This window comes from Pangasianodon hypophthalmus, chromosome 22 (genome assembly GCF_027358585.1).
Source record: "Pangasianodon hypophthalmus isolate fPanHyp1 chromosome 22, fPanHyp1.pri, whole genome shotgun sequence".
Lineage (NCBI taxonomy): Eukaryota > Metazoa > Chordata > Actinopteri > Siluriformes > Pangasiidae > Pangasianodon > Pangasianodon hypophthalmus.
Genome location: NC_069731.1, coordinates 8,785,304 through 8,807,705, shown reverse-complemented (window position 1 = coordinate 8,807,705; position 22,402 = coordinate 8,785,304). Strand labels below are relative to the sequence as shown.

At 39.8% G+C, this 22,402-nt stretch overlaps 1 protein-coding gene across 1 annotated transcript; it reads right to left on the bottom strand.

Annotated features, from left to right (window-relative positions):
- Window positions 1-1,606: 1,606 nt before the first annotated feature.
- LOC113532557 (uncharacterized) lies at window positions 1,607-22,402 on the bottom strand. The gene is made up of 9 exons (XM_026923965.3): window positions 22,098-22,402; window positions 20,502-20,846; window positions 20,241-20,270; window positions 18,148-18,468; window positions 16,537-16,566; window positions 4,483-4,668; window positions 2,939-2,986; window positions 2,185-2,235; window positions 1,607-1,976 (listed from the first exon to the last, which is right to left on the bottom strand). Exons 1-9 carry the CDS (start codon window positions 22,171-22,173, stop codon window positions 1,963-1,965), a joined length of 1,101 nt encoding a protein of 366 aa, XP_026779766.1. The 5' UTR covers window positions 22,174-22,402; the 3' UTR covers window positions 1,607-1,962.

The following is a 22,402-nucleotide window of genomic DNA, read 5'->3' as shown; positions in this document are numbered from 1 at the left end:
TTATTTCACGTCTCATTGCTATAAGAGGACCAGAAATAGTTGATGTTGTATCACTTTTGTGTCTTTATTAGCATGTCAGTATGTACTAGAACATTAAGTGATAAGAGAACAACCACATGCTATCTCACTGCTGATACTGCTGTAGTGTTCACAGACATAACGAGCACTCTCCCTCCTTTTACAATCTTATTAGACTAGTGAAGGTGCTTAACTCGAGGGTTACCAAATGTATTGATACTGTTCCACTGCAAAAAACAAGGTCCTTTCAGGCAAAAAAAAAAAGGCCCTTGGAGAAATACTTCTACCATCTTAAAAGTAAAATGGGACTGCAGAAGAGTGGAGAGGGAATGGAGAAACACAAAGCTATGTGTTTGTGTTTCATCAAGTTCATCTTGCTATATATAAACACAACTGAAAAACTTTAACAGTGAAATGAATTCTGCTAGGAAAGCTTATCTCTCAAACCTGATTAATATTCAGAAAAATAATACAATTACCTCTTTGTGACCATAGACTGTCTGGTGAATCACTCCCTATATCTCATCTGAATTGGTAGCCGAGATATATTTCCTCGGCTGCCAAATATAGCGAGTTTGCAATGTTTTTTAGTGACAACGTTACTGGAATAAGGAAGAACATAGCTAGCACTCACACCAATGGACTGACTATTCTGGCACCAGTCAGCTACACTAATAGCAATATGTTCTGTTTTAAAGTGATTGGCTTGGAAACGCTCTTAGATGTTTTATATAAAAATAAAAAAAATAAAAAAAGATGATGCCTAGCTTAATATGTTCTCGGCACCAAACGCTTACAAATCTCAGTTCAGTGTTTGACTGCATGGGTGACATCAAAATGTGGATGGACATTTCCTGTAGTTCAGTAGTTCAGTGGTTCTTATTATTGGAAGGACATTCAGGCTTTTATGGGCTAGATCCCATAAATTTTGAGTATAATTTGTCAAGAATTTATGAGTTTTTCTTATAATGAGCTCAGTTTCAAGAATCTCATTAGTGCTACATGCAAAACAGCCTACTTTCACCTGCAGACAGTGAAAAACTTCTCTTTGTCACATCAAGATTAGACTACTGTAATGCTCGTTTATCTGCTCTACCAAAGAGCTGCACTACATAGCTACAGCATGTTCAGAATGCTGCTGCTAGTGTCCTGACCCACAAGAAAATGACAACAGCACTCCAATGACTCCACTGGTTCCCTGTGACTTTGAGAATTGATTTTAAGATTCTCGTATTGATTTTAAATTGATTTTAAAATGTCTGGGACCCACTGTAGGACAAGATGAGTATGTTTTCCACAGAGACATCCATTGTCTCACTGATATGGATGACTAGATGTTAAAACTGAGTTTAATCGAATTTACTGTTATTTTAAGATAGTCAAGTAGCTTGCTGACTATTGTTCTGTAAATCTTACTGTTAGTTAAATTATATTACCATTTACGTGGTATACTGCTATATGTTTTGTACATCTGTTTTTTTTTGAAGAACCCTTGTCTTATTTGTTGTTTTTTCTTACGTTTTTCTTTTACTGTGCACCTTTACTGTGTACATGCATCCTGACAAACTTAACCTGAATATAATTTCTTAAATATGCCACATTCTCTTTTACTTTAGTTGACAGTGTTTATTTGTCAGTTTAAAAATGCACACCATAAGGTTTAAGATTTTTCTTCTTTTGGGCAATAGTGATAACATTTATATCCTATAATGTAACGCAACACTATATAAAATCACATCATTAATTTAAGCTTACAATCAGGTATTTAATTTAATTCAGACAATGTACATGCACTTATATTACATAACATATTTGGTATGTTTTTGAATATATACCAGTGAGGAGGGGGAAGGAAAAAATATTACTTCAGAATTACATCAGTGGCAAAAAATCTTGAACAGATATGGCCATGTTTAGGGAACAGAATGGGATTTTGAGATGTCTTCATTTGTCCTCAACTGTTGGGAGACAAATGGTAATAATTAATTCAGTTAGTGAAATTAAGAAAAAAAAAGAAGACCCCTTATAATTTACATAATCTTTTATAATAATGTATAATCATTCCACATAATCTGCACATCAAACTGAGTGTACTGTTTATTCAGCAAATAAATGTAATGTCATATTCTTCATTGACTTGACAGTATTAATTTTCATCATACTTACAGGTATATAAGCTTGCAGGTGCAAACTGAACTAAAGAATATTGAAAAATATCTGTGAAGAAAAGGAAATATTTATTTGTCAATTGTATTGCTATAGATAAACACATTCAGTATATTCATATGCAAAGTTTGACATCATACACTATTTGGCCAAATGCATGTGGATACCTGACCATCACACACATCATACTGTTGCCACAAAGGTGGAAGTACACAATTGTCTAGAGCAGTGGTTTTCAACCTGTGGGCTACCAAGGTGCGAGTATTACAGGGGGCCGCCAATTATTATTTTTATTAATAAAAATATTTTTTTTATATGTGTTAAAATGTATAAGTTATATTTAAATATCATAATTCAATCTATAATTAAATATCAAAAAATAAATATTAAACTGTTACTGTGAATTCACTATTTGGGCTCGCTGATTTGTTTCAGTGTTACAAATAAACCGCGCATTATTGACACATTGCAATTTACAAATAGTCGGGTCCGTTAAAATTCTTGCAGTGGGCCGTGGAAGCCTACGTGTTTGGTTGTGTGGGCCGCGAGTTGGAAAAGGTTGGGAACCATTGGTCTAGAATGTGTTTGTATGCTGTAACATTAAGGCTGTTATAGCAGCAACAGGAAGATGAACTCCATACTAATTCCCATGGTTTTGGAATCAAATGTTCAACAAGAACATATGGGTCTGATGGTGTCCACACACTTTTGGCCATACAGCGTATGTAGCAACTGATTTTGCGAAAATACTCACCATTGTGTACAATTTCTTCAAAAACTTCATACGGATTCTCAAGTTCAACTGTGTGTGAAAGAGGTATCGTTAGTATTATTTTTCCATGCAGTAAACATATAAACTGTGTTAGCATCTTGGTAATAGCCATGAGGAACCAATCTGAACTGCCAAACTGTCAAAACAAACACACCTGACTCTGATACTCTGGACCTCCCATTACTAATTGGTAATTCTCATCCTATTAAAATACAGCAGAATGGCCTACTTGGTGGAACTCAACTCCGGTTATATTCACACACAATTCATTGCTTATTCACCCCCTAAAATACTGTCTGGCTACAGATCTCCTCGCTCACTCCACTTCCTCTGAGATGCCTACCTCCTTCCCAAGTCCAGGAAATGACATCATTTTGTTTGATGAAGTCATGTGAATTTTAACCTGGCCAACAGTGTACACTAGAAAAGTTTAACTAGCCATCTTACTTAAACATGGCACGTGAAATGGATCTGAAATAAATGTTTAATTATATGTATGCTGTATGTGTACATTTGTTCATTCATTTTGGTAGTGCATTTACAAGTTATACATTTACATATTTATGTGCGAATTCCTAGCCAGCAATTAGCTAATTGCTGATAATTATGTATGCTAATTGCTGATAATTGCTCTAGCTAGCTAATGTTACCAGTGTGCTGATAGGTATAGCTAGCTAATGTTCCTGGTGTGCTGACAGCTATAGCTAGCTAATGTTACCATTGTGTTGATAGCTATAGCAAGCTAGTGTTAATATATGTAAAATACTACTAAAATCATTTAAGATTTCAAACACTACGAAATATTTTTTTAATTTTCAAAATTATTTAACAGAAACACAAACATGATAATGTATTATTTTAATTGTATAATGGATTATTTATTTTTGGAGTGTGTTTTTTTTCTTGTTTAAGAGGCTCCACGGGAAAGGTAGGTCTCACAGATGAGTTCTATCCCCAAACCCTTCTTCAGGCAATCAAAAGAAACACATGCTGTGGTTGCAGTTGACTGGGACACAAGGAAATTCTGGCACAGTGCCTCGCCCAAGCCTGATCGTTTGACTGGGTTAGACTGGAACACCGGAACGGATTCAGTGATTGGTTTGTTTATGCAGTCTAGTAAACTGGGATGACGTTTCTTTTTTCTGTTGCATTAACTTTTTTTTTTATTCAGGGCTATAGCTAAAGTTTGATCTTAATCCTTCTGTTGCATCCCTTGACAGTTGGGCCTAACTGTTGTTAGGTCCAACTGTTGTTAGGTCCAGATACTAGTGACAAAACCATCTTGTTACAGCATTCTTTTAAACTGTGTAGAGTTAAAATTATTCTTATTAATAAGTAGACATTATCAGTGGATATATACATTTAAAAAACACACACGTCATATCATTTTATATCTTATAATTCTGTCTAGGCACTGGTCAGTTAATATTAAAATGTAAGGCACATCAACTATGTCCTTTAAATTATACTATTACTAGATAATAAAACAGCAACAACAGGTAGACAGTGAGGAAAAATGTTCAAACCTTCGTATGTGCGTTTCTTTTTCTGTTTCCTGAAACAGATGTATACTCCAACCAGCATGGCCACAAAGAGGAAAATAGAGGTTGCTGAGGTTATAATTATCACTGTGGCATTAGAACTGAGTACTGCATCATTGCTACCATTTGTTTGCTTCTGTGGGCTTTGTGTTGCATGTGAACCACCTTCAGCTGCAAGTATGAAAAAAGTCAACATTAATTTTGTTTCAGACTTGACTGAGGGAGCAGTGACAAAGTTGTGACAAGGAAGTGGTACCTTGAACAGAAACAATGAGTAAAAGCAAGACAAAAAAGGTAAATTCTTCTCCATTCTCTTCAAGTCAGCATGAGATACTGACTGAACAGTGTTTGACAGTAAACAGCATTCTGTAGAAGTCTTTAACAGGATGTAGATATATTAACAGGATGTATATTATAAGAATTGTAGTAGACACAAATGTCACCATGAACCTCAGGTTTGAAAATTGCTTTGAAAATTTCTAGCAAATGGAAAATTGTCTCTTGTACTTTTGCCTGTGTGAATTAACTGTGAACCTTATAGCAGATAATTTTCCTCTTGCTAACACAGTTTATTGCCCTTTTAGCATGTTTACAGTGACAGTAATACAAATATAACCCTTACTGTTCTATGCACCACAATTTTATATTAATGACTACAGACTTAAGTTCAAAAGTTGCATCAATATTTATTCTGTGAAAGTGCCCTGTTTTCAGAGTTAGCTTACTCAGGTACTTACATTGATTTTTAGTAGGTGTCTGAAATGGGGTATTTCAATAGCATCTGGACAAGCACTTGCATTTAAGCCCAAAAAAATTCTGGGGATGATGAGCAGATCATGTTTTTTTATTTGCTGTCAACTGCAATATGATGTAAACACTTATAAAACAATAATAAAGCTATTTCATCATGCTTTTTCTAGTTTTGCTTGAAGTCTCCTTCACCTGAGTATCAATTCCTGCTGCTGAGAATGGCTCAACATGGCTTAAAGGACTACAGGACAGTTTTGAAAAAACAGACTGGGACTTATTTCAACAGCAGGCAACAAACAAGAACATAGATCAAGACCTTGTGTACCTCATCCCAATGTGGTGAGTCAATGTAGCTTACAGCAGATTATGGTCACTGAACTGGATGTTTAGGTGGTGCTGTGAAAACCATGTGGGCTTTATTGATAATTGGAATGGTTTTGACCGCAAGGCTGGCCTGTTAGGGTGGGCTGGTACCTGTCTCACTCAGGAAGGTGCTGCTCTCATTTCTAGCAGCATAGCTCATAGTCTCAGAACAGGCCTAGTTAATCAGTGACAATCCAGAGCCAAGTTCAGGGAGCAGACAAGCAGTATAAACCAATCATCTGCTAGCTGCTTTGAGTCATCACTCAGGTTCCACCATATTAAACCTGTATCTGTTCCTCTAACTAAACAAAAATGTAGAAAAACTCAAAAAGTTTAAGTAACCTAATTAACATAAAATTAGATCATACCGACTGCAAAGCCCTGCACCTTTGATCTGAAGCTAGGGCTGTTAAAGATTAGATCTCTTGTATCTAAAGTGCTTATTGTAAATGAAACTATTACTAATCAGGAGTTTAATGTACTGTGTTTAAACATGGATTAAACCAAATGAGTATGTAGCATTAAAAATGAAGCGAGTCCTCCTGGATACATTTATATACATCACCACCATCTAACTGGCAGAGGAGGAGGCAGTGCAGTTATTTATAAGGATAATCTATGCATCACACAAAAACCTGGACATGAATTCACTGAATTTGAAATTCTTTATAGTAACATAACATACATAGCCACAAAAAATAAGTCTATTTCACTATTATTTCAAGTCAGTTCCACTAAATATTACTTACAGACCCCCAGGGCCATATTCTGAATTTCTTTATGAATTTGTGGATTTCACCTAACACCTGGGTTCTTTAGACAAAGCAGTAATTGTTGGAGATTTTGTATCCATTCTAGATTCAGTAGGGCTTAATCAGAATGTAATAATCACCCCTGTCAATTGTCCAACTATAGGCCAATATCAAACCTCCCCTTTCCAAGATCCTAGAGAAGGGTGTAGCACAGCAGCTATGCTCATACCTAAATAGGAATAACACTCATGAAATGCATCAGTCACGATTTAGGCTTCATCATAGCACAGAGACAGCACTGGTTAAAGTGGTAAATGACCTACTACTGGCCTCTGATCAGGGTTGAGTCTCCTTGCTTGTGTTGCTTGACCTTAGTGCAGTTTTGATACCATTAATCATACTATTCTCCCTGATAGACTAGAAAATGTTGTCGGAGTTTATGGAATGGCCCTCTCTTTGCTCAAATCTTATTTGACTGATCTTTATCAGTTTGTAGATGCAAATGCTGACTTCCCTACGCATACTAAGGTAAAATTTGGTGTTCTGCAAGGTTCTGTCTTAGGCCCACTCCTTTTTTTCTTTATATATGCTACCTCTGGGTAAAATTATTTGAAAACATGGTATTAGCTTCCACTGTTATGCTGATGACATGCAGTTGTATGTTTCAGCAAAGTCAGATGACAGACACCAGCTTAATAAAGATGAAGAATGTGTAAAGGACATCAGACACTGGATGCTTATTAACTTCCTTCTACTTAATTCTGACAAGACAGAAGTACTTGTACTAGGACCACAGGCAGCTAGAAGTAAGCTTTCTGATTACATATCTCTTGATGGTGTTAGTCCAGAATGCAGCACCAAGAGTCCTTACTAGAACCAGAAGATATGACCACAACACCCCTATATTATCCACACTGCACTGGCTCCCAATCAAATTTCATATTGATTATAAAATACTACCTGAACACAATTGTTGTCTTTTATAATCCGCCATGCCTAATCCAATCAAAAGATGCAGGCTCTTTATTGGTACCTCAAATAATGAAGGCTACAGCAAGGGGCAGAGCTTTCTCTTACAAATATGCTGTCAGATATGCTGTCATAGCTAGTCTTGCAAGAGTCCCTGCTTGCACTCTGCACACAAGGTACATTTTCTTAAACCACACCTAATAATCTGTGTTCTATCTCCCTACCCCCAACCTCCGTCCCCCTCCCACTCCCTCTGTCTCGCTCTCAAGCTACATATGCTTCTCCAGAGTTACCAGTGATCCCGACGCCTTCCGCTCTCCAGACCTGCCTGATCCAGCCTGATGCCCTTCTTCTTCTTGAAGTTTTCTTCAACTGAAAAATACTCACTGCTGCTAAGGATGGTGCCACATGGATAGCCTAAATGAGATTACTATGGATGGTACCACATAGAAACCACTTGTGCATTGAAACCATAAATATGGGTGTGCATGTTCTTCCTTAGATAGCCTTAGGACTGCTATTGCTAAGAACATTTTGCACTCCAGTCTCCAACATGTCCATCAACAGTTAAGAACTTTAGTTCAATACAATAGACTTAAAGTTAAAACTCTAATGAATTCAGATATGACTGTGATGCTCATACTCAAGTTTCTTTTAACACAATTAGCACTTTTTGACTATATAGAATACAGTTATAGAAGAGAAATTATTTATAATCGCACTATCCAGGGTCACCCAAATGAGGATGGGTTGTCTTTTGAGCCTTGCCAGCCTTGCAACTTTTCCTTGCCACCATTGTCTCTGGCTTGCTCATTATGGATAAATTTATACATTTCAAATTTTAAATTTATAGCCGGATTTCTGTAATGCTGATTTGCTTTTATTAAAAGCACTATATAAATAAAATTGAATTGAATTACTTCAGTAAACCTCAGGGTGTTGTCACTGGGAGCTTATTGCTCCCAGTAAGCCACCCCTGCTGAACAGACCTGAGGGGAACAAACCTAATGACACCTTGTATAAAAAATACTAAGTGTACCCTGCCCGGATTACAATTAATGGTACCCACCCCTGGGGATGGGGTCAACTGGCAAGTGTCTGGTGACCAGGACACCAACATAACCTTGTCAGTCTCAGCCCCAAATGGCGACATGGAGCTGTCTTGTGGGCTCAATACTACAAGATGAAGGGTGGGGGCATGTGATGGACAGTCTTAGATTGACTAGGCCTTTTGGAAAATGGAAAAATGGCTTTGGGAACTTGGCTGGTGGGGAAAAAACCTGTTAGTATATGAGATGGAAAGGTTTAGACTAGATATAGTTTGTCATCCACACACAGTAAGGGCTCTGATACCAAACCTTTTGATCATGGTGGTCTCTCTCCTACTACCACAGGGGATAGGCCTCAGGTGGGTGTGGGATACTCATTAGTCCCAGGCAGAGTGCCTCACAGTTGGAGTTTTCCTCCCAACATTTAGAAGTGATTTGTAGTCTTTATTTAAATTAAAAAAAAAACACATCCTAATCCTAGTTGACTAGGTCAGGGACTAAAAGTACTATCAGACTAAAAACCCAGTTGGGGACATTAGTACAATATGAAAAACACAAGACAAGGATTGTTTTTTTTTAATTGAGTGAGGTCAGAGATGTTGTGTCTGAATGTACCATGTTCAAGTCTTCACTCATAGTGGCAGCTGCAAGAAGCTGGCTCTGGAAGGTTGTCAGTGCCTGTCATAGGAGTAACCCTAGGATGCATTGGTGGATACCAGTGGTGAGAGAAACAGTCAAGTTGAAGAAGGAGACCTTCTGATTAATTGTAATGGAGGGCTGTGCTGATTGAGCAGAGAGCCCATATACAAGCTCTGCAAAGCAACTGTGGGGGAGCGTTGACCTATACTGGTGATATTTTTGAGCACTGGAAGGAGCAATTTGCAAAACTTCTTAACCCAGTGGACAAAATCTCCCTTCATGAGGCGGTGTGGCAAAACCTCCCTTCATGAGAAATCTCTGGTGAAGTCCATCTCTGTGGCTCAGGTTATTATGGCAGTCAGACACCTTCCTGGTGGCATGGCTGCAGGGATAGCTGAGATTTGGCCAGAGATGTTGAAGTCACTGCAAAAGATTATGGTTGTGTGCTTAACATGCCTCTTCAATGTTGCATGGAGATCTGTGCCAATGCCCTTCGACTGGCAAATTAGGATGGTGGTGTTTTTTTAAAAGGGAACCAGGGGATGTGCTACAATTATAGGGGAATTACACTCCTCAGCCAGGAAATGTGTTTGCCATGGTTCTGGAAATGAGTGTTTGTCAGGTAGTTCAATCTAGGTTTCAGGAGGAATAATGCAGCTTCTACCCAGGGCATGGGACAGTGAACCAGCTCTTTACTCTTGCACAGTTTTGTGAGGGGTCTTGGGAGTCTCTGTTGTTTGTATGAGAACAGTAAGCATGCTCAGTTTATGGATGAAGGTTTCTGTTTACTGTTCAATCTATGCCGTATCCTCACACATCAGCAGTATCTCAACAACAACTATGTAGTTGGCCAGCTGGGGTCATGGCAGCAGGAGAGGTGCACAGCAGCAGAAACTGCACCACGTGGATGAGGCTGTTTGAGGCTTCAGCGAAAAGGAGCTATGCCACAAGATGTAAACCTGGCAAGGCTGCCGAGTTGGTTCAGAAGGGGTACTACCCACAGCTGGTTTACAGTTGCAGGCAGTGGCAGCGCAGTGGTTAAGATGTTGGACTTCTTCTCAGAAGGTTGTGAGTTTAAATCCCAGCGCTGTCATGCTGCCACTGCTGGGCCCTTGAGCAAGGCCCAAAACCCTCAACTGCTCAGTTATATAAATGTAAGTCACTCTGGATAATGGTGTCTGCTAAATGCTGAAAATGTTTGTGTTCATGATTCTGCCTAGTTCTGTGGCTAACCACCAAGCCTGTGTTTGTGCTGCTGCATGTGTGTTTCCCAATCGGAAAGCACCTACATTGTTTTAATGGTCAGGCATCTTCCTCACATGCCACAATATTATATTTGACAGCAAAGAAAAAGTGCTTCCAGATTTTCTATGCCCAGATTTTTTGGGGTTTAAAAGCAAGTGTTTGTGTTTAAAGGTGGTGGTCTAGGCACTATTTTAAAAACGCTCTTGGCTGTTTCTTCTAAAGAAAAATCTAGCAACCTTAGAGCAGGAATGACACGTATATAATTTTAATAATCTGAATGAGGCACCCAGAATCAATTTAAGCAGCTACATAACCCAACTCTGAATACTAGTAACTTTTCCCATGTAAATACAACCTTTGGCTTTACAATGCTGAATATTGCCCATGAATTACAGCTATAGGTAATTCTAATTAAGGGAAGGTATAGATTGTTTGGTTTAAACTAAAGTGTCTAGTGCAAAGCATTCCAAAATCTTTGCTCACACCACATGCTGCTGCATGATCTTGCTCTACTCACAGCTGGTGAATGTTTCTATGACACAGATGTACACAGATTTGCTTGTGGCTAATCAAAAGTCTTCTCCTTTGTAAAGTCCTCACCTGATTGGCTAAATGAAAGACTATGGCCACCCTCATTTGGGTGGTGATGCCACATCCTGTGATGCCACATCCTGAGCCAGAAAAGCATGTGACATGAATTTCTTACACATAATCTAGCCAGCAAATATCTTGATATATTCCCTGATGTTAAAGAATAACAGAAATAAACAAAAGTAATAAACAATAAAAGAAGCGCCCACACCAGAAAAAAACAGACACCTGTCATCCAGACAACTAGTCCATGAGGATAAACCTCTTCTTGTGGAGTGGTCCATCATAACTGTACTGTACTGTGCCATTGTGATGACCCCTCACACGGTGGCCCAAAACTCAGACAGAGCTTACAGAGACATTGTGCCTAATGAATAGTTGGTTATATGACACTTTGGCCATGATGTGACTCAAATTGATCCTCAAGGTATGTACTGACCATGGTAGGTAACAATGCACAGACTGCCCCTTCTAGCACTCTCACAAGTCAATCACCAGATTTATAGGTTTGAGGCACAATTTTGGGTATGAACCCTGAGTTTGGTCACACAGTCACCCTGGAATCATCCAGTCATCAGTGCATGCAGAGCAAGAATATCGTTAAGGCATGCATTTCTCCCAGGACATGCATCCTGTCTGGGTCTGCACAGAGGTATTAAGGGATTTCAACACAAGGGGATATCCCATGGCTGAAGCCTTAGGAGTCTGGCAGACGAAGTGTGCCTAGCTCCTTTCAGAAACACTATTGTAAGCTTAAAAGCTCTCACCGTATGAGGCCTTCATGCTAGGGTCCTAGCATTAGGGTCCTAGTCATTAGTCTACCCAATATATACCCATGGGTGCAGATAGCCTGTGATATCTGCGATCTGAAGCTTTCAGAGGAAGTATTCCCAGGGTGTTCCAACCACGAGTCTAGAACAGTAGTGGAAGAGCAGTAGTGGAAGTAGTTGAAGCAGTTTGATTGCTGAATGCTATGTAGTGTGGGCAGAATCAGTGACAAATATGGAAACATGTACAGTAGGCTGCTAGGTTTGTCATGGGCCATTGCTAGGCTCCACTCTGGAGAACCATAGTCAGCATTGGCAAAAAGGTGTGCCTGGGTGAATTTCCCAGATCTGCTGCATCATGTCAGGGCAAAAACACCACTCTCCTGGGCATATGAGCTTTTTTGACAGTGAGACTTATACCCACTTGCACTGACCTGGTGGGTCACTGCTGATGAGCCCACTTGCACTGACCTGGTGGGTCACTGCTGATGAGCCCACTTGTGGAGGTAACATGTGGGAAGAGAATGTTTTTAGTCTGGTGATCACAGGTGATTTTTGTACCTGACAGTCACTGTATTGTAAGAACAGCTCAGGATGTGACAATGTCACAGAAAAAGGTAAGAAGAAGGGCTGCCCTAAATTCTAATAGGCTGATGTGCCCTTTGTCCTCTCCTTCCTGAGAGAAATGCTTCCAGAGAATGTGGAGCTCCTGCCCTTCTCATTGGAACAAAGATATGTTTCAGTCTGTGGTATTTGGGGTTAGCTACAGGTTGAACCTACTTCCAAGATCTATATTACAGCACTCCATATTAATGCCCATGGTTCTGGAATGGGCTGTCCAACAAGGTTATATAGGTGTGATGTTCAGGCGTCCACATACTTTTGGCCATATAGTGTGGTTTCCTAGTCACAGCCACAGATATAGCATCCTCATCCTCTTCAGATGAGGATCAGAAGCAGAAATCATCTTCAGGGCTTTGTCAAACACTCCACCAACAGCCATGAACTCTCGGTGCATGTGGCTTCTGCTTCAGCCTCATAGCATTCAGCTGAACCATGCCTGACTCTAGGCCATCCATCTGTCTTGAGAGACTCAGAGCTTAAGTCAAGTCAAGTGGCTTTATTGTCAATTCAACAGTCTCTGGGTAGTGAGGAGTCTGATGGCTTGGGGGAAGAAACTGCTACACAGTCTGGCCGTGAGGGCTACGGTGAATGCTACGGTACCTTTTGCCAGATGGCGGAGTTCGTGTGAGGGGCGCGTGGGATCATCCAAAATGCTGGTGGCTTTGCAGATGCAGAGTGTGGTGTAAATGTCTGTGATGGAGAGAAAAGAGACCCCAGTGATCTTCTCAGCTGTCCTCACTATCCACTGCAGGGTCTTGCGATCTGAGACGGTGCAATTTCCAAACCAAGCAGAGATGCAGCTGCTCTGGATGCTCTCGATAGTCCCTCTGTAGAATGTGGTGAGGATGGGGGTGGGAGATGTGCTTTTGTCAGCCTTCACAGAAAGTAGAAATGTTGCTGGGCTTTCTTTGTTATGAAGCTGGTGTTGAGGAACCAGGTGAGGTTCTCCGCCAGGTGAACACCAAGGAATTTCGTGCTCTGGATGATCTCTATGGAGGAGCCGTCGATGTTCAGCAGAGAGTGGTCACTCTGTCCTCTCCTGGAGTCAAAACAACCTCTTGTGTTTTGCCCACGTTCAGAGACAGGTTGTTGGCTCTGCACCAGTTAGCCACTGCACTTCCTTTCTGTATGCTTACTCATTCTTGCTGATGAGACCCACCACAGTCGTGTCATTGGCAGACTTGATGATGTTATTCGAGCTGTGCATTGCTACACAGTCATGAGTCAGCAGAGTGAACAGAAGTGGACTGAGCACACTGCCCTGGGGGGCCCCAGTGCTCAGTGTGATGGTGATAGAGATACTGCTCCTGATCCAGACTGACTGAGGTCTCCCAGTCAGGAGGTCCAGGATCCAGTTGCAGAGGGAGGTGTTCAAGTCCAGCAGGTTCAGCTTTTCAATCAGGTGCTGAAGAATGATTGCATTGAATGCTGAACTGAAGTCTATGTTGAGCGGTTGGGACAATATGTGAATTGCAGTGGGTCCAGTGAGGGGGCAGCAGGGTCTTGATGTGCCTCATGATGAGTCTCTTGAAGCACTTCATGATGATGGGTGTGAGTGCAACCGGATGGTAGTCGTTGAGGCAGGACACTGAAGACTTCTTCGGGGAGACAATGGTGGTGGCCTTGAAGCACACTGGAACAACAGCACTGCTCAGGGAGATGTTGAAGATATCAGTGAGAACACCTGCCAGCTGGACTGCACATTCTCAGCACTCCGCCAGGAATGTTGTCTGGTCCAGCAGCCTTCTATGCAGTGCTTCCCATTAATTACCTAGACTGTGGTGGCCTGCCACAGTCTAATTTGTCCCACCACAGTTTCATAATGAACTGAAAATATTTGTACACTTCTCATAATAACATAAAAGATCTCTGGTTTGCACCATTGCTTCGGCAAAGCATCTCTCACTCCAAGTCACTCAGACTCTCCCTCTGGTCAGTCAGACCCCTCCCCTCCCTCCTGCTGTACACGTGCATGCTCACACAGAATGGTACCAAAAAATTATTAGAAGAATAAAAAAGAATCATCATTTCTATACATTTTCCACTAAATTATGCGACCTGATGAGCAGATGAAGTGAAGTGTTGTATAACGCTCTCTGTCTGTCTAAACACCGAGATGTTGCCAAGATGTTTGCCAAACATTTAACCCCATTGCACTTATATAATAAACTGCATATTTTTCTTAACTAAAAGAAGGGTACAAACAGTGTGCTCCAAATACACCTTTTATTTTCATTCATTTAGCTAATTGTAGTTACCTTCATTTTCAAATCAGATCTTCATAACAGGCTGCAAGGAGAGCATCTGGCTGCCTGCTTGATGTTTGTGTAAACAAGATCCAGTGCATTCGCTCCTCTCATTGCAAAGTCCACATGCTGATGGATTTTAGAGAACACTGATTTGAGATTTGCATGGTTGAAATCTCTGGTGACAATAAACAGTCCGTCAGGGTGTGCGTTCTGCAGTTCGCTAATAGCCCCATACAGTTCACAGAGCGCCTCTTTAGCATTAGCGCTGAGGGGGAATGTACAGTGGTGGACAGTGGTGAATTCCCATGGTAAATAAAAAGGTCTGCATCTAACACCATTCTGTGTTGATGTTAAAACACAAGCCACCACCATGAGCCTTACCGCACAGAGCTGCATTTCTGTCGGCACAAAACGAGACAAGCCCGTCTAGCTGAATGGCGGCGTCCAGAACTCTGTCTCTCAATCACGTCTCAGTGAATACAAAGACGCAGCAGTCTCTAAACTCGTGCTGCATAGTTTGCTGGAGTCAAATGTAGTTCAATTTATTGTCCAGGCAGCAGACATTGGAGAGCAGGATGGATGGGAGATCTGGCTGGCTAGGGATTGTTTTTAGCCTACCACAGATCCCCACCCTCTTGCCACACTTCTGCTTCTTCGCACACCATTTACGTCCCCTCCCCTGGCCACTGGCATCAGGCAACACCGAGGACTGGAAGTCTGGTCCCCGCAGCAAACTGAGATTGCATAACTTCTCCAGCAGATCATCATGCAGGTTGGTTGTTGCATGATTTCTGTACTTTAATAGTGTTTGGCAATGGTAGACATGAACACCAGTTGCTCTGATGTCCAAGTGCCATTAAAAAGTTGGGCTAAGAACAAACAAAAAAAAAGAACCATTTTCAATCCAGAGCAGCCGCTGCATGCTATTGCCACGCTGCCATCTTGGAACCCAAGAGCTCTCCTCTGGCCTTCTACTCTGGACGTCCTTCACTGTCCATGCCCATTTACTGCTAACAGCTTTACTGAGCTATGGCACTTGGATCATCTCTGACTCCCAACTTGCATTGCTGTGCATCCATTCTGGCAGCTAACTCTCTGAGATGATCAACACTGAGGCACAGAATACAAAACTGATGCTGTCCCCAGCTTCCAGAGAAACCAGTCATTGTCCACACAAGCATGAGTCCCAAAAAAATACCACAATATATTGTGGTTAGTGGGGTCAGCAATTCCGCACCTAGTTACTAAGTGTGCTATTCTGGGTCAGCCTCCTCTGCCATCCAGCAGTATAGAACAGTGCTGCTACTTCACTATACAGTAGGCTACTGTGACTGTATATTTTGCTTAGCAAAAAGAGAATGAATTCAAGAACTTTTACTGAAGATTCCTTTATGCAGTCGTTCAGCTAAGAGTGTATTGAATGCTAGAGAAGGTTAAATGTGGAAATGAACTTTCCAGCCACAAAAATCTCTGATTGCAAACTGTCCCACCAGCTTTTTGTCTGGATCTTATCCAAAATCTCCATTCACAGTATGGTTTGAGTGGTGCATTCATATTCTGGCACCTCCACACAAGAGTGTAATAATAAAACAACATGAAATTAAACACATTATCATATAAGAAGTTACAGACCATGAATTAACAACCCACTCAGCAGCCATGATAAATAGAGTCCTATGCAAAATCACAATCTGCATGCACTGGTTCATGCTGTTTCAAAAACGTTTTTCTCATCCACATAAAAACAGTACACACAGTTTTAAAAATTCTCCACATATGAAACTGGCAATACGCAGAGGGAAAAAATGTTCTCAAAATATATCCAGGGACACCCCTGTGGTCTTTTTGTTTTGAATACCAGTAATTGGTTAATTGATTGGTTAAAAGTTTAAACCTGTCAGATCTTTAATCTACAATACCAACCATGAAACTTCTCCAATTTAGAATTCAATTACTGTTTTCTTATTATATTAACTGATATTGTAATAATAATCTGTAATATATCTGGAAAAAAATATAACCAAGACTGCTCATGTCTTACCTTTAACAGTCCGATTAGGAGTGGCATTATCTGAAGAAAAATGCAAAAGAAATTAGATCACAGACCATATTAAGTACTTACATCAAGTGCACATGAAGGTGAGTCAAATGAAAAGCTTTATTTATTTATTTATTTTTAATTTTGCATTGTTTATTCAAATTGGTGTCACAAATTTGAATGTTCTAGCATTGGTGTTCTAGCACTTAACAAGTGTCACGTAAATTGCAAGTGCATACATTACACCTGTACACCTACTCATTCATGAAATTATCTAATCAGCCAATCGTGTGGCAGCACTGCAATGCATAAAATCATGCAGATATGGGCCAGCAGCTTTGGGTAGTGTTCACATCAACCATCAGAATGGGGGGAAAAATGTGATCTCAGTGATTTTGACTGTGGCATCACTGTTGATACCAGACGGGGTGGTTTGAGCATTTCTATAACTGCTGATCTCCTGGAATTTTCACACACAACAGTCTCTAGAGTTTACTCAGAATGGTGCAATAAAGAAAAAACATCCAGTGAGCAGCAGTTCTGAGGATAGAAGTGCCTTGCTGATAAGAGAGGTCAACAGAGAATGGCCAGACTTGTTCGAGCTTACAGAAAGGCTACAGTAACTCAGATAACCACTCTGTACAATTGTGATGAGCAGAAAAGCATCTTAGTATGCATAACATGTAGAACCTTGAGGCAGATGGGCTACAACAGCAGAAGACCATGTCCAGTTCCACTTCTGTCTGCCAAGAACAGAAAGCTGAGGCTGCAGTGGGCACAGGCTCACCAAAACTGGACAGATGAAAACTGGAAAAACATAGCCTGGTCTGATGAATCATGATTTCTGCTGAGGCACACAGATGGTAGGGTCAGACTTTGGTGCCAACAGCATGAATCCATGGACCCAACCTGACTTGCATCAACAGTCCTGGCTGGTGGAGGTGGTGTAATGGCGGTGTAATGTGGGGACTGTCTCCTTGGTTACACTTTAGGCCCATTAATACCAATCAATCATCTCTTGAATGCAACAGACTGTTTGAGTATTGTTGCTAACCATGTGCATCCCTTCATGGCCACAATTTTCCCATCTCCTAATGGCTACTTCCAGCATGATAATGCACCATGTCACAAAGGAAAAGTCATCCAAGCCTGGTTTCATGGACATGACAATGAGCTCAATGTTCTTCAGTGGCCTTCCCAGTCACTGGCTCTGAATCCAAAAAAACACCTTTGGGAAATGGTAGAATGGGAGATTCACAGCATTAAAGTGCACCTGAAAAATCCACAGGAACTGAATGATGCAATCATGTCAACATGGACCAGAATCTCAAAGGGACGTATCCAACATCTTGTGGTATCCATGCCACAAACAACTGGGGCTGTTTTGAGAGCGAAGGCCTCCCTTTATTACCCAGTATTAGTATAGTGTTCCTAATAAAGTGCTCAGTGAGTGTATGTTGCACCTTTAAGGTGTTCATTTGACTCACCCTTGTAGTTCTAATGGGAAATATAAAGGTACTAAAATTTTAGAGTATGCTGAGGGCAATAACTAAAACTTAAGCAACTTGAGTATGTGGTCATATTTGGGCTAAAATGGAGCTTTTGGAAACAAACCTTTGACAGTAAGCTTAAATTTATAACATGATGTGGAATTCACTGCAAGTGCACACCAGAACCACTGAGAATCTGTGGACTCCACAGGACTAATACCCAGTGACCCATCCTCCATTGTTTTTGCTCTCTCACATAGTGGTTTCTGGGCTCCACTGGAGGTGCAATGTGAAGGGCAGCGGGTTATAGGAACAGGCACATCTGCTTCAACAGTACCCCAGATTAACTGTGAGGCACCAAGATGCGGATGTGGTCTGGCCACAGGGCACTGAAGCCTAAATGTTGAGTTCAGAACTGCTTCAGATGGGTCGGTGCTCTTGCATTCTAAAAAACAAAAAACAAAAAAAAAAAATTAAGGTTAAATAATCAAATATATGGATATCAGCATGAGGAACGTTTAAAAATCGTCCGCAGCTACAGATCTTGTTTCAAAACCAATATTAGATTTAACTCAGATTGAGTTCCGCAAACACTGACGATGGGAAACAAAGGGTAAATGAAATACAACCGGCATCTCACTTGCTGTAACGTGCGTAGAGACGCACGACGCACGCGTAAAATCATCGTGTTTATTAGTGGTCCCAGTCCGCAGCAAAAGTCGAAACACAGGCAAGCGGCATCATAAAAGAATAATCCATTTTCACAAACACGAGAGACAGGCGAGAGTACAGTCCAGGAAGTTAATAAACTCGGGAGCTAGCAAACGAAAATAACGGACCGGTGGAAACGGGGGAAAAGGCTTAGTAACGCACATATTGTATACATGGAACGAAACTTTACCAAGAGACTCAGAAACAAGAGGGTATAAACAGACAAAGCGATTCGGGAACTAAACAGTAAACAGGTGGAAACCATTAGAATGATAACATATGACAACACAGGACCAGGAAGTAAAAATAAACAAATGTCATATAAGAGCACGGCTAAGGGTATGGGATGAAATTAGTCCCAGAATAATGCATGCACAATCATCCATGAACTTGATAAATGTTGCAAATGCATCTTACTATCCACGAACAAATGCCTTACAATTTGAGTCTGCGAAATTCAGAATTAAATAAATGTGCAGCGATGTGTAAACATTTGTGAATACAAATGTTCTATTTTGTATTAATGTATCAATTTGTGCATGCAAAAGAAGATTGTTGCAAATATCTCCCGATCCACACACAACTGTGCCTAAGAAAAGCAGCTACCACTAGATGGCAGTCTCAGCTTTACAGAGCTGGAGGCACCTGCCTACTTGTGCTTGATTGGAGAACCAGTGCTACTAGACGTTTTCTCCCAAAGAACCTCAGAAACATCTAGTAAAATGGATAGTATTAATTTAAACCAGCAAGCTAGATGGATACGACTGTATAAATTATATTTTTTATCTTTACCTTTTGCGATACTTTATTTACACAGTACTTATGAACACAGTCTGAACTAGTCACGCCCCTGATCGGAGTCGAATCTAAGGTTTGCAGTCGATTCTAGATTCATAACGACTCAGAATCGAAGAATTGATTCTTTTTGTGTGTGGATCGAGAGATACTTGTGTGTGGGTTGTACATTGCTGAAACCACAGAAAGAAAGTCTCAGTGTCACCTGATCCACAAATGCACATCTTTATCCAAGCACAAGTTATGATACATTAATACAAATAGAACATTTGTATTCACAAATGTGTCTCTATTTATATAAATCGCTGCACATTCATTTAATTCTAAATTTCGCAGACTCAAATTGTAAGGCATTTGTTTGTGGATAGTAAGATGCATTTGCAACATTTATCAAATTCATGAATAATTGTGCATGCATTTGTTAATAATTCTGAGACTAATTTCATCCCATACATACGCATCCGTAACAGTAATATAATCTGTAAGGAAGATATCAATTTCCATTGTTTAAAATCAGCTATTTAAATTTAGACACCCAACAGCTAGAAATCTGGTAAAAATTAGACTGCATGTCATCATTTTTCCTAATTAATGTCTCTCATACATTTTGATTCCAGATGTACCTTTAAACTTTTGTAAAGTCAGTCGCACTAACCAAATGATGATTTGTTTTTGTTTTTGAATACACAAACTACAGTGATCCTGATTTACCTTTAATCAGAGTCTGAAGCTGAGGCTCATCTGAAAAGATATGAGAAACAGGGCAGCATAAAATGAAACCACCAAATTATATTCACATACACATATATTATTATTATTGTTATTATTGTTATTATTATTATTATTATTATTAATTACTACTACTACTTAATGGTAGTAATAAGGTAATAATAAAGACTACTGTTATTAAGACCTACAACTAAACATCATTTTTGAAAACCAAAATGATTTTTAATTTGCTTAAAAACAAACCTTTGACAGCAATCTTTACTTGAGAACAGTAAGACCTGGTTCTGTTTTGCACTGTACATCGATACCAAACCGCATCTGTGATCTCCACAGGACTAATGATCAGTGATCCAGTTCCTTTTTGTAAATCCTGCACTGCTCTCACTTTACATAGAGGTCGCTGGGCTCTGTTATTGGATTCTATGGTGCAGGAAGAGGAGCAGTTGGTTACAGAACCAACTCTTTCTGCTTTTTCACCTTGAAGAACTTCCCAAATGACCTGTGTGACTTCAGGCCATCGTGGTAAAGGGCATGTAAGGGTCACTACTGAATTCAGCACTGTCTCAACACTGTTGAAAATGTCACATTCTGGGTACAAGAAAGAAAAGACAGATCAGATGCATTTAAATAGCAGGTGTATTTGATGCAAACACAATTAAATAGGTTAAAAAAAAGAAAGAAAGAAAAATAAAAAGTTATATATAAAGTTTATAAATGAAGTTTTAAAAAAGTAAATATTTGAACATGCATGAAACCATGTTAGTATCCTGCAGATCATTAGCAAAATCATCTGATTTCAGTGTATTGGCAGAATCACAACTGATACAATACAGAATTACAGTATAATTCATTTGAAAACATATCCAGTCCAGAACCACAACAGAGCTTGACAAAAATCATGCCGACTATTAGGCAGTTCTGGCTCCTCTGGACCTCACATTTACAACAGCCGCCATCTGAGAAACTCGCATTGTGCAGCACAAACATCACATTGCTTAATTCCCTCCAAACAGACTGTCTCAGGCTGATCTGCTGTTAGTGTCTGTGAGATACGAGTGTCTTTGTTTTACTGTCATCTAAGAGTCTGTGAAGAGTTCCAGTAAGGGCAGTAGGCTCATGGTCTGTACAGAGGCAGTGTAGAATGCTTTGCTCCTTCTAGCTACAAAAATCTCAACTGGGTACTCTGAAGACCTGAGATGTAGTTAATAGGATATGAGAAAGAGAAGCAGAAAGTCCAAGAGTTAAAATTACAGAAAAGAGAAGTGGTAAGGAAATCTTTGTTTGTAGCTTTATGAGTGGAAGTTTGTTAGTAACATTTTATAAGTTTGTCTTATATAGTTGTTTAGGCATGAAAAAAATGTAATTATATGTTGTAAAACATCTAGCTTTAGAGTAAATAAGCCAATGCATGATATGATATGCAACTACTTCTCTACTGTAACCATATCTGTTTTTCTGTCTGTATGCACTGCCTTTAGTCCTTACTGAGATGTTCTTGACACTAAATAAAAGAGCACAAGGTATTACATTAAGATTCTGATTAACCCCTGACCCCAGCAGCTTGTAATCAGTGTTTTGTTAATATTTGGTGAATCTTAATTCCTAATTCCCATAAATGTAATCTTGTTTTTCACCAACAAATTGTAAAAGTCTGTATATTAAGCAAATAACCAGTTCAATAAACTGAATAACAAGTGCAAAAATCAATCATATAAGAATTCAAACCAGCCCCAGACCTGAACCATAAAGATTAGGGATGTAGATATTAAAACAATATTTAGATATGTAGATAATAATACAAAGCAGAAGTGATCAGTTGTAGATAAATGTCAAACTCACGTTTGCATTCTGTTGTGGCCACCATTAGGAGAAATATTATTAAGTGGTAAGAATCAAACCGGCACTGCGCCATCATTCAGATTCCGTCAGTACACTATGTTTTCTGTAGCGATTAAGCCTTCCTCAATGTATATTACTGTCTCTACGTCCTCAAATCGATTTTACTTCCTGGTTGTGAGGAAAGAGGAAATACTAAATCTAAGTACTAAAAAAAGTTTGCATAATCTTCCATAAAGTCATGCTTTTAGTGCTGCTCTGTAATCATCAATGTATTTGGAAAATGAATATCATTTAAATAATAAATT

Coding starts and splice junctions, on each gene's coding strand:
- LOC113532557 (XM_026923965.3), bottom strand. CDS start 22,173: ATGATGGCGCAGTGCCGGTTTGATTCTTACCACTTAATAATATTTCTC. Junction 16,567..18,147: donor ATTTAAGCTTACTGTCAAAG/GTTTGTTTCCAA, acceptor ATTTTTCTTCAG/ATAATGCCACTCCTAATCGG. Junction 2,987..4,482: donor AAAGAAACGCACATACGAAG/GTTTGAACATTT, acceptor TTTCACACACAG/TTGAACTTGAGAATCCGTAT.